Genomic DNA, 12,482 nt, shown 5'->3' with positions numbered 1-12,482 from the left:
TGATTGTTATCAGCCCAAATTGATAGTGATAATACAGGAAAATGTAGATATACGCATGGCATGCATGCCATAAAATACACATGAGAGTATTTTATTGGAAAGCAGTTAATCATAAAGAGCAGATTTGTGATAACAAGGTAACATTCATTGCATTTGTAGATTTTTGGAAGGCTTTTGATAATGTGAAACGTGATGAAATGGGTTTTTATTTGTCATTGTAATGTCAACTAGATGGACAGATGGGCAATCCAGTCTCTTTAACTGAAGCAGTCCGGCATAGTCAGCAATGAGGCAATGCGACACGAAGCCAGATTCAGGAAGTATGTAAAGCAGGTTTGTTCACTGCCATCACTGATATTTGAATTTGTATATCATGAACCATGGACCTTGCCCTTTGTGGGGAGGCTTGCATGCCTCAGCGATACAGATGGCCGTACCGTAGGTGCAACCACAATGAAGGGGTATCTGTTGAGAGGCCAGACAAACATGTGGTTCCTGAAGAGGGGCAGCAGCCTTTTCAGTAGTTGCAGGGGCAACAGTCTGGATGATTGACTGATCTGGCCTTGAAACATTAACCAAAACAGCCTTGCTGTGCTGGTACTGCGAAAGGCTGAAAGCAAGGGGAAACTACAGCCGTAATTTTTCCCAAGGACATGCAGCTTTACTGTATGATTAAATGATGATGATGGCATCCTCTTGGGTAAAATATTCCGGAGGTAAAATAGTCCCCCATTCGGATCTCCGGGCGGGGATTACTCAAGAGGACGTCGTTATCATGAGAAAGAAAACTGGCATTCTACGGATCGGAGCATGGAATGTCAGATCCCTTAATCGGGCAGGTAGGTTAGGAAATTTAAAAAGGGAAATGGATAGGTTAAAGTTAGATATAGTGGGAATTAGTGAAGTTCGGTGGCAGGAGGAACAAGACTTTTGGTCAGGTGATTACAGGGTTATAAATACAAAATCAAATAGCGGTAATGCAGGAGTAGGTTTAATAATGAATAAAAAAATAGGAGTGCGGGTTAGCTACTACAAACAGCATAGTGAACGCATTATTGTGGCCAAGATAGACACAAAGCCCATGCCTACTACAGTAGTACAAGTTTATATGCCAACTAGCTCTGCAGATGATGAAGAAATTGATGAAATGTATGACGATATAAAAGAAATTATTCAGGTAGTGAAGGGAGACGAAAATTTAATAGTGATGGGTGACTGGAATTCGTCAGTAGGAAAAGGGAGAGAAGGAAACATAGTAGGTGAATATGGACTGGGGGGAAGAAATGAAAGAGGAAGCCGCCTTGTAGAATTTTGCACAGAGCATAACTTAATCATAGCTAACACTTGGTTCAAGAATCATGAAAGAAGGTTGTATACCTGGAAGAATCCTGGAGATACTAATAGGTATCAGATAGATTATATAATGGTAAGACAGAGATTTAGGAACCAGGTTTTAAATTGTAAGACATTTCCAGGGGCAGATGTGGATTCTGACCACAATCTATTGGTTATGAACTGCAGATTGAAACTGAAGGAAGTGCAAAAAGGTGGGAATTTAAGGAGATGGGACCTGGATAAACTGAAAGAACCAGAGGTTGTAGAGAGTTTCAGGGAGAGCATAAGGGAACAATTGACAGGAATGGGGGAAAGAAATACAGTAGAAGAAGAATGGGTAGCTCTGAAGGATGAAGTAGTGAAGGCAGCAGAGGATCAAGTACGTAAAAAGACGAGGGCTAGTAGAAATCCTTGGGTAACAGAAGAAATATTGAATTTAATTGATGAGAGGAGAAAATATAAAAATGCAGTAAATGAAGCAGGCAAAAGGGAATACAAACGTCTCAAAAATGAGATCGACAGAAAGTGCAAAATGGCTAAGCAGGGATGGCTAGAGGACAAATGTAAGGTTGTAGAGGCTTATCTCACTAGGGGTAAGATAGATACTGCCTACAGGAAAATTAAAGAGACCTTTGGAGAGAAGAGAACCACTTGTATGAATATCAAGAACTCAGATGGCAACCCAGTTCTAAGCAAAGAAGGGAAGGCAGAAAGGTGAAAGGAGTATATAGAGGGTCTATACAAGGGCGATGTACTTGAGGACAGTATTATGGAAATGGAAGAGGATGTAGATGAAGATGAAATGGGAGATACAATACTGCGTGAAGAGTTTGACAGAGCACTGAAAGACCTGAGTCAAAACAAGGCCCCGGGAGTAGACGACATTCCATTAGAACTACTGATGGCCTTGGGAGAGCCAGTCATGACAAAACTCTACCATCTGGTGTGCAAGATGTATGAGACAGGCGAAATACCCACAGACTTCAAGAAGAATATAATAATTCCAATCCCAAAGAAAGCAGGTGTTGACAGATGTGAAAATTACAGAACTATCAGTTTAATAAGTCACAGCTGCAAAATACTAACGCGAATTCTTTACAGACGAATGGAAAAACTGGTAGAAGCGGACCTCGGGGAGGATCAGTTTGGATTCCGTAGAAATGTTGGAACACATGAGGCAATACTAACCTTACGACTTATCTTAGAAGAAGGATTAAGAAAAGGCAAACCTACGTTTCTAGCATTTGTAGACTTAGAGAAAGCTTTTGACAACGTTAACTGGAATACTCTCTTTCAAATTCTGAAGATGGCAGGGGTAAAATACAGGGAGCGAAAGGCTATTTACAATTTGTACAGAAACAAGATGGCAGTTATAAGAGTCGAGGGGCATGAAAGGGAAGCAGTGGTTGGGAAAGGAGTGAGACAGGGTTGTAGCCTCTCCCCGATGTTATTCAATCTGTATATTGAGCAAGCAGTAAAGGAAACAAAAGAAAAATTTGGAGTAGGTATTAAAATTCATGGAGAAGAAGTAAAAACTTTGAGGTTCGCCGATGACATTGTAATTCTGTCAGAGACAGCAAAGGACTTGGAAGAGCAGTTGAACGGAATGGACAGTGTCTTGAAAGGAGGATATAAGATGAACATCAACAAAAGCAAAACGAGGATAATGGAATGTAGTCAAATTAAATCGGGTGATGCTGAGGGGATTAGATTAGGAAATGAGACACTTAAAGTAGTAAAGGAGTTTTGCTATTTAGGGAGTAAAATAACTGATGATGGTCGAAGTAGAGAGGATATAAAATGTAGACTGGCAATGGCAAGGAAATCGTTTCTGAATGTTAACATCGAGTATAGATTTAAGTGTCAGGAAGTCGTTTCTGAAAGTATTTGTATGGAGTGTAGCCATGTATGGAAGTGAAACATGGACGATAACCAGTTTGGACAAGAAGAGAATAGAAGCTTTCGAAATGTGGTGCTACAGAAGAATGCTGAAGATAAGGTGGGTAGATCACGTAACTAATGAGGAGGTATTGAATAGGATTGGGGAGAAGAGAAGTTTGTGGAACAACTTGACTAGAAGAAGAGATCGGTTGGTAGGACATGTTTTGAGGCATCAAAACAGTAGGTACTGGGAGTTGAAGAAGCTTGCACAGGATAGAGTAGCATGGAGAGCTGCATCAAACCAGTCTCAGGACTGAAGACCACAACAACAACAACAACATATCAAAGTAGCAATGAGAGGAGGAAAGAACTCTCCATATGCTATTATTTTATTCCTTTAGATCACATATTTGTTTTTCTCTGTCTTCTGCTTTCCATTGTATACGTAATCCATACATCTTGTGTTCACCAAAATTTCCAAGTAATTATTAATGTAGTATTTTACAAAATCTTATTATTCACATTATATTTTACCAACTGCTAATACCAAGTGCATAATTTGCCATGAAATATATCTTTTTTCTAAATAAATCTGTAATTGAAAATGTTCCCATGCCAAGTGGTCATGAAAATGTTATGAGATAGTAACTGTTTATTCACAGAAAGACCCAGCTTACTGGATAGCCTTAATTTCACTTTTTTCAGTAATCAGCTTACTTTCTTTTAAAAGTCATTAAGTAAGAAATTATTCATAACCAAAAACTCTTTTGTTATTTGAGCCTTTAAGCTTTTTTTATACTGAGATCTGATGTCATACTTTTGTTGCCCTAATTTTTCTGAATCAGATAGTACTTTTGGTTTTTCAAATGAGCCAGTAATTGAGTGAATAAAACAGATAAATTATAAACCTGAGGATTTTACATGAAACACGATCCACCGAGAAGCTATACAGTGCATCAGTCAACTAGTACCTTGGATTTTAATACTTCTATATATATCTAGCATACAGTTAAACAGAACAGGTTGGCACCACTATCAACTTTGGGTGTTTCAAAATGAGTTGAGGTTTGTAGCATTTATTACATTCATCTTAAAGTTATACATAATACATCAAATCAAAGAGCAACTCAAATAGTTTTCCTTAGAAGTGTTCAATGTGACCACGATTCATCACACAGCACACATTGAGTCGACAGGTGAGTTTTTCCCAAATCTTGATCAGTGTGTCTGGTATAATTGTCATAACAACTGCTTACATACTTTTTCTTAAGTCAAGTTGATCAACTGGTAGTGGAGGCATATAAACATGATCCTTTAGGAACCCCCAAAGGTAACAATCACATAGCATCAAATCAGGGAAACATGGAGGCCATGTGAAACAGGCTCCGTTGTCTGGCCCTTGTGGCCTATCCATTGGTCAGGTACAATGTAATTTAACTAATCATGTACTGAGTATCATTTCAGTGATACCATCTCTGGGGGATTTGCTGACTCTCAGATGCACACTTTATGTGTTTTCACATTTTCACATAGGCAAAATGTCAATTCATCGCATCAAAAAATTTGGAACATAAACCATAGTCTGTAGGCTTTATAGCTTGTAACAGTAAGCATCTCCCTAAAAATCTCCACACAGATGTCACTGGAACTACTAATTCACTATCTTTCCAATCATTTTGAAAACCTGATATATTGCTATAAAATAAAATATAATTGATGTGCATCTTCATATTTTCACAGTGCAAAGATTGTTCCACAAAATTTCAGGCATGCAGTTGCATAAAATCGAATTTAGGTGGCTGCATGCCCAAAATTATAAAATATAATTACTGCTTTCAAAAATTATTCATATGTCTATCTTTATATACCACCTCTGGAGAATTAGTTGGCAGACCATAGGCAGAATTCTTTCAAATAATATTTGCTTTAGTCACATCTCGTGTGGCCTAACACCACTGTCTAAATGTTATTGCAAGTGGTAACTTACTTGGTGTAATAGTTTTCACATGAAGGAAAGTAGACCGGTTATAACTCAGTAATCCCTTATAAACAATTAAGAACATGAAGAGGTCTGCCAGAACTAGCCATCATCAGAATGTGCTTTAAAGTTACATAAAGGTGGAGAAATATCCAGCTTAAAATAATGGAGTTGCGTCTATTACTGAACTGAGAGATCAACAATTGAAATAATGAGATTTTCACTCTGCAGCAGAGTGTGCGCTGATATGAAACTTCTTGGCAGATTAAAACTGTGTGCCAGATTGAGACTCGAACTCAGGACCTTTGCCTTTTGCGGGCAAGTGCTCTACCACTAATAATAATGGTGAGTGGCTAGGGCCTCCTGTTGGGTAGACCGTGCGGCTGGTGCAAGTCTTGCGATTTGACGCCACTTCGGTGACTTGCGCATCGATGGGGATGAAATGATGATGATTAGGACAACACAACACCCAGTCTCTGAGCGGAGAAAATCTCCGACCCAGCCGGGAATCAAACCCAAGCCCTTAGGGTTGACAGTCTGTCGCACTGACCACTCAGCTACCGGGGGAGGACGCTCTACCACTGAGCTACCCAACCACGACTCACACCCCGTCCTCACAGCTTTACTTCTGCCAGATCCCGATTTCAAGTCTCAGTCCGGCACACAGTTTTAATCAGCCAGGAAGTTTCATATCAGCGCACACTCCACCGTAGAGTGAAAATCTCATTCTGGAAACATCCCCTAGGCTGTGGCTAAGCCATGTCTCTGCAATATCCTTTCTTTCACGAGTGCTAGTCCTGCGAGTTTCGCAGGAGAGTTTTGTAAAATTTGGAAGGTAGGAGACAAGGTACCGGCAGAAGTAAAACTGTGAGGATGGGGCGAGAGTTGTGCTTGGGTAGCTCAGTTGGTGGAGCACTTGCCCGTGAAAGGCAAAGGTCCTGAGTTCGAGTCTTAGTCTGGCACATGGTTTTAATCTGCCAGGAAGTTTCAATTAAAATAATGTCAGGCTATGAGACTTCAATTGTGTGAGCACTGCAGTGGATTTACTTTTTACCATTTTTGGTGAGGTGGTATGATCTTACACCAATGACTACTCTTTTATCTCTTAGTTATCATAGGAAACCCATGCCTTATCATTGTTTATGATTCTGTGCAGTAGATCTTCTCCTTCCACACTGCAATAAAGAAAATTTTTAAAAAAATTAAAAAAGCAGAAAATCACTCACCCATTAAGTATTGTGGTCTTCTGCAAGTAGTTTGGAACCAAATGAGTACAGAACTAATGGTACTATAATCTATAATTGTTCAGTCATGATTTCATGCAAAACATTGAAAAAATTCTGTAGAAAATTATTGAACAATCAAGATGTCATGAAACCTTGTAATCTACCCCTCCCTCACATCATTTGTTGATTGTCACTCACTTCATAATTAACTCTTTTAATAAGCTTCAAGAGGAGTAAGATTTACAATAAACTTTTTACTTATATTCTTTTCTCATAGTTGGCTCTAGTTCTTCACATCTAGGAGTTGATCTTCAAGCTGAAATTCTTTGATATTATAGGTTCTCATGGTTCCAATTGAGATGATAACTTTTGAAAGATTTGCCTGAGAAGTAATTTCTGTTTCTGTCATTTTCATTCTTTCACTTTTTTCTATATCACACTGTAGTTACAATTTCCACTTCAAAATCGAAAATTACATTGTTATTACCAAACATAAAAACTTGTCCGATCACATCAGAGGCATGCCCACTACTACTCCATTCTGTGGTACTAACAATATTCCCAAGAGTTTACAAATTTTCTTGACAAATGACTTTCTGTTAATGTATACCATTATTTTACAAATGAATTCAGAAGTAAACATAATAAATATCATCTGAATGCATAATTAATAATATGAATTTTAAGTGTGCCAGAATTTCGTAATTTCAAATGTTTCTAAAAGAAAAGTAATTTTAACTGTTAATACAGAGCTAGTACATAAGAAAAGTAATTTTAACTGTTAATACAGGGCTAGTACATATTGACTGCAACAACAAAAATAAAGTAATTTCTTCTTATGGATTATAGCCTGAAATATACCACATTGTGTACAAAACATATGATATTCTTTTAGTTAAATAGCTGAGAGAATATTAACCTAATTAAAAAGGTAAAAAGTATTTTTTGTATTGCCTACTTCTGTTGAGGAAAAGTAATGCTAGAGGACGGTGGCCCCTTTACAACATCACTTTTTTTAATCTTTTTGTGAATTTTCTGTAACAATTCATTGCTGACTGCAAACAAATGGCATCTGTGCATGAAATTGCAACAAACATAAAAGCAGGAATTTCTTCAAATGCAAATGAATGCAGTGGGGAGAGTCAATGATGTTTACAGAAACAAATTATCGAATACCTTCAAAAACTTGAAGGTATTACTGGATACTAATCAGAACAAAACAATGGTCGTCATTGATATACTGCATAAACATGACCTCACAAATGATTCACATGTGAATAAGGAAAGAAATCAAAAATTACAGCAACAAAAAAAAACACCATCAATATCAGAAACAAAACCAACATCATCAGTTGATACAGCGCAGCCATCACCGGCAGCAGAAAAACCATCATCAGCTGAAGCAAAACAATCCTATTCAGATGTGGCAGGAACTACAGAAGCAGCAATATCATCTCAATCAACAGCAGAACCACCACTATCAGTGACAACAAAAGAGCCACTGTCACCATTGGCAGCAGCATCAACATCGCCAGAATCAGGACCATTATCACAAGAACAAGCAACAGGGGAAGAAGCAACAACAACAGAAGATCCAACAATATTAACAGAAGAAACAACAGCAGAAGAATCAACAGGAACCACTCATCCACATAACAAGAGAAAAATTTCAACACCATGTCATCTTAATGATTTTTTGGTAGTAACTGGGATGAATGAATCAGTAAGATAAGTAACCTACAAAAAGTTGTGCCAGGCCAGCTTAGAACAGATAATTTTGATGACTTCACATCTAGAATAGCAAATAATAATACTATCATGCATTTAAATTTGAAAGCTTATCAAATAATCTGGTCAGTAAGCTTCATGACTTAGAAATATTTCTAGAGAGAACAAAGTGGTCTGTAAAGATTATTTGCTTATGTGAACATTGGCTTAGCAATGTAAATGTATATTTATTGAAGAAACTTATAGTTTATGAAATAGCAGCTAGCTTCTGTAGAGACAATGGGTATGGTGGCTCATAATTCTGATTCGTTCATAAGCAAAATAACAAATCAGACAAAATTTCAACAATGGTCATCATTGAAATACTGCATAGACATGACCTCACAAATGATTCACATGTGAATAAGGAAAGAAACCAAAAATGGTCTGGTTACTCAATCTCCTGCAGTTTTCTGAAAATTTACTTCACCAACTCAAAACTGAAAAGTTATGTTAAAAAATTGTTGTTCGTGCTGATTTTAATACAGAGATAGAAAAAAATTTCAAATTTCCCTTTAATATGAAGAAGCTGATGTCCACACACGGTTTTATTCTAACCTTTGTGAAAATGACAAGGATAACTGCTTCATCTGCATCGTACGTAGATAACATTGCTAGCAGCTTAAATTACAAACCAACAGAAAAATGTGGAGTAAAGTTAGGGGTATCAGTCCACAGGGCTCAATTAGTGCCATTACCTTGTGTTAGCCCAAAGCATACAAACAGGAACATCAGAAATTTTAGACAAGAGGATATAGAAATGTTTCTCAATAAAATCAGCCTCATCTCATAGCTCAGTCCTCAATAAATGAAAATTTCAATAACTTTGTGGAGGCGTTCTTCATGGTGTTCAATGAATGCTTTCCTTTTATAACTATAAAAACTGACCCACCTGAGAAGGGTTTATGGGTAACAAGGTGTATTCAGATTTCAAGCATGAGGAAAAGAGAACTCCATGTGGAGGCAAAAGTCATTCAAGACCCAGAATTCTTAAACTGTGTAGGACAGTATAAAAAAAATCTTCGATGAAGTAGTCAGACAAGCCAAAAAAACTGGCAAATAATAACTAAATTTCAACTCTAAAAAAATCCAAGGCAATATGGTCCATTGTAAACAATGAAATAGGTATCAAAAAAGGCAGACAACCAAAACTTGAACTAGTAGCTACAGGTGACACTGTTTTGGACCCTACACAGATCTGTGAAGCTTTTAATGGCTACTTCAGAAATCCATGTAAAACCGAGGAACTTTCACCTCCAAACATGTATACTGTTTCTAATTTATGTAACTTCACTGAATTCAGATTCAGTCATATATCCTATTCTGAAGTAACTGATATCATAAAGTCCTTGAAGAATTTAAATTCTGTAGGCTGGGATGAAATTCGTACAAAAATAATAAAGGCAGTCACCCATAGTATTGTATATCAGTCACTTATAATCAGTCAATCTTTTGAGGAAGAACGTTTTTCTGACAGACTGAAGTCTGCTGAAATATGACTCATTTATAAAAAAAGGCAAACAAAATGAATCAAAATGATCAATCTCACTGTTATCAATATTTTCCAAAATATTTGAGAAAGTAGCATGTAACCAGATAGTTGACAGTAATAATCTGCATAATATTATCCAGAACAATTGGCATTGTTTCCAAGGAGGACACTGCACTGAACAAGCCACCAATGAACTTACTACAAAAATTAGTAGTAGTTTAGATAATAAAATTAATGTATCGGGCATCTCTTGTGGCCTAATTAAAGCCTTCCACACAGTACACTGCAAACTACTACTTTGAAAGCTACAAGCATATGGCTTTAGTGGAAACTTACTGAGTTGGACCTCATCTTACCTATTGAACAGGAATCAAAGAGTATCAATAGAACAAAATGGGAAGAAGTTCTTTTCAAGTTGTAGAAAAATAGAACAAAATGTGCCACATGGATTCATTCTTGGGCCAATACTGTTTTTGGATTGGAAAATGACATGCTGACTAACATGAATTCAGACATGATGCTTTGTGCAGATGACTCAACAGAGATTGTATATTTGCAAGAAAAGTGAAAATTTAATCAGCCATCTTCGGCAGATTCTTGCGCTGAAATTGAGAATTGGGTAAGAAATAATGATCTGAAACTAAATCTAACAAAGATGCAAATCATTCACATTACCACAAAACAAGCTGTAGAAGATATACTTGAAATACCATCACAAACTGTATCAAATTTCTAGGTGTAATGCTGAACAAGAATTTGTCATGGTCAGACCATGTAGATGCCATGTGTTGCCATCCAAGTAGTCTAATATTTGCAATGAATGTTATAAGTAGTACAGAATCAAAAAAATTGTACATCACACATATTTTGTATCTGTGATTAGATATGGCATAATTTTTTTGGGATCAGAGAAAACAAACATACAGAGTGTCTTTAGGCTACAGCAAAAATCATTAGAGCCATGGCAGATGCAGAAAAAGACAATCATGCAGACCTCTGTTCAAAGCCCTTGACCTTGTGATTGTTCCTGGTCTCCATATCTATGAGACAATTAAGTTACCTAAACAAAACCCACAACTTTTTGAGACTAACTTGGTTAAGTATAATTACGAAACAAGAAACAAATCTCAGTATAAGCTAACAACTCATCAGCCAAAACTGCTGGAGAAGATGCCTTATTATATGGGAATGAGGATGGGAAATAACATGTGTGAAAAATTTTAAAATTGTGAACCAGAAGAATTTCGACTTCCTTCAAAAAAATACCTAGCAAGTAAATATTATTACAGTGTAGAAGAATTTATGACTGATTGTCACAAATAACTATGCCTGATGTACAATTTTATTCTGTTTCATGCTAAAGAAGTACTCTAAGTAAATATTTATTTTTAATTTGCAACATGAACATATTAAATCATTTTGTTGCAGGTACACACATACAGTTTTCAGCCACAGCCTTCATCAGCAAAAGAGGCACACAGATGCACCGTTCACACACACACACACACACACACACACACACACACACACATACACACACACACACACACACACACAAGAAAGCACAAAGCTATATATGAGTGTCTTTTAATGCAACTGCAACTTGACATGTGTTCTTTACGGTAAGTAGCAATCTGTCTTCTTCTATATTGTTGGCATTCCTACATGGAGTTTCCATTCAATCATTGCATGTACTTAAATTTACAAAACAGCTGTAAATTATTCTGTATACTTATAATTAAAAAGTAGCTTCAAACTAACAACTCACCTATGTCCCAATCATTTGACTATATATGACATGTTATGAGACAATAAAGTTTCTTTTCTATTCTGTTCTCAGTCACCATTGTAAATATTCATCCTTCAACTCTTAAACAGTCTCACCTCAACACACAATCCCATCAGACATGCATTTGGTCTATCTTCCGCACAAAAATGTCATGATGAATGTCAACAACATGAAGGTTGTTTCCCCATAAAAAAAATTACAGGATTCTTAATTGCACCACTCATATTTAAGGAGTATTCTAGGCAAATGTGAAGCAATGTGGGTTACTTGCAGTCACGGCTCTATGCAAACTGCCCTATGCACAAGACAGTATAGTACCTGTTCTGCTCCCTAGAAAACAGTGGTTATTGTCTGGATATCACTCATCACAACTTGTCTGTGATCAGCACATAATGAATTACTAATGTGTGTTATGAATAAAATAAATTATAAACTCTGATTATCTTGAGGGCCTCATGTCCTTTCATCTTTTATTTCAGAAATTCTCTTGAAGAACAAGACATGAATGTTATTTGGCAAAAGTTGCCTGACATATTTCTTTATCCAAAGCAATCCTCCAGAATAAAAGAAGAAGGAAAATATAGATGTCCTTGCTACAAAACATCAGCTAGATTTTCTCCACAGGCATCAGGAAAAGAAACAATTAACTATGTTATGTCATTGTTACTCCCTACCAAAGAGAAGCCAGCAAAACATTGGATAGAGAGGGGTGTAGCAATTGTTTTCCAGGAAGAAGCCTAATAACCTTAGTACCATATTCATTTACGTTATAAGATAGATGTATCATACTGACTATAAATAAAAATTGTTCTCATTGTATGTTTGTGTACTGTCTTTCTCCACATTTAAGGAGCTCAATCATTAATTGTTGCACGATTTCAGTTTCTTGTCTTTTACAATTATACTGTTTAATTTATGGTAACTATTATGAACAAGTGTTGTAGCTTATGCTTAGAAATACCATTTCTTTTAACTAACAAAAATATGTAATATTGAGAGTAAAGGTTCCAATTA

At 36.6% G+C, this 12,482-nt stretch overlaps 1 protein-coding gene across 1 annotated transcript in view; it reads left to right on the top strand.

The window, feature by feature from the left end:
- LOC124613409 (dynein axonemal heavy chain 7-like) overlaps positions 1–12,271 on the top strand; it is a 755,469-nt gene extending 743,198 nt beyond the window's left edge. Inside the window, exon 38 of the mRNA XM_047142112.1 lies at positions 11,948–12,271. Coding sequence (XP_046998068.1) covers positions 11,948–12,209 — 262 coding nt within the window. The 3' untranslated portion in view covers positions 12,210–12,271. The remainder of the gene's footprint in view (positions 1–11,947) is intronic.
- The last annotated feature ends 211 nt before the right edge of the window (positions 12,272–12,482 follow it).

The sequence above is a fragment of the Schistocerca americana genome, chromosome 4 (genome assembly GCF_021461395.2).
Source record: "Schistocerca americana isolate TAMUIC-IGC-003095 chromosome 4, iqSchAmer2.1, whole genome shotgun sequence".
Lineage (NCBI taxonomy): Eukaryota > Metazoa > Arthropoda > Insecta > Orthoptera > Acrididae > Schistocerca > Schistocerca americana.
This window is presented reverse-complemented; position numbering and strand designations above follow the sequence as displayed.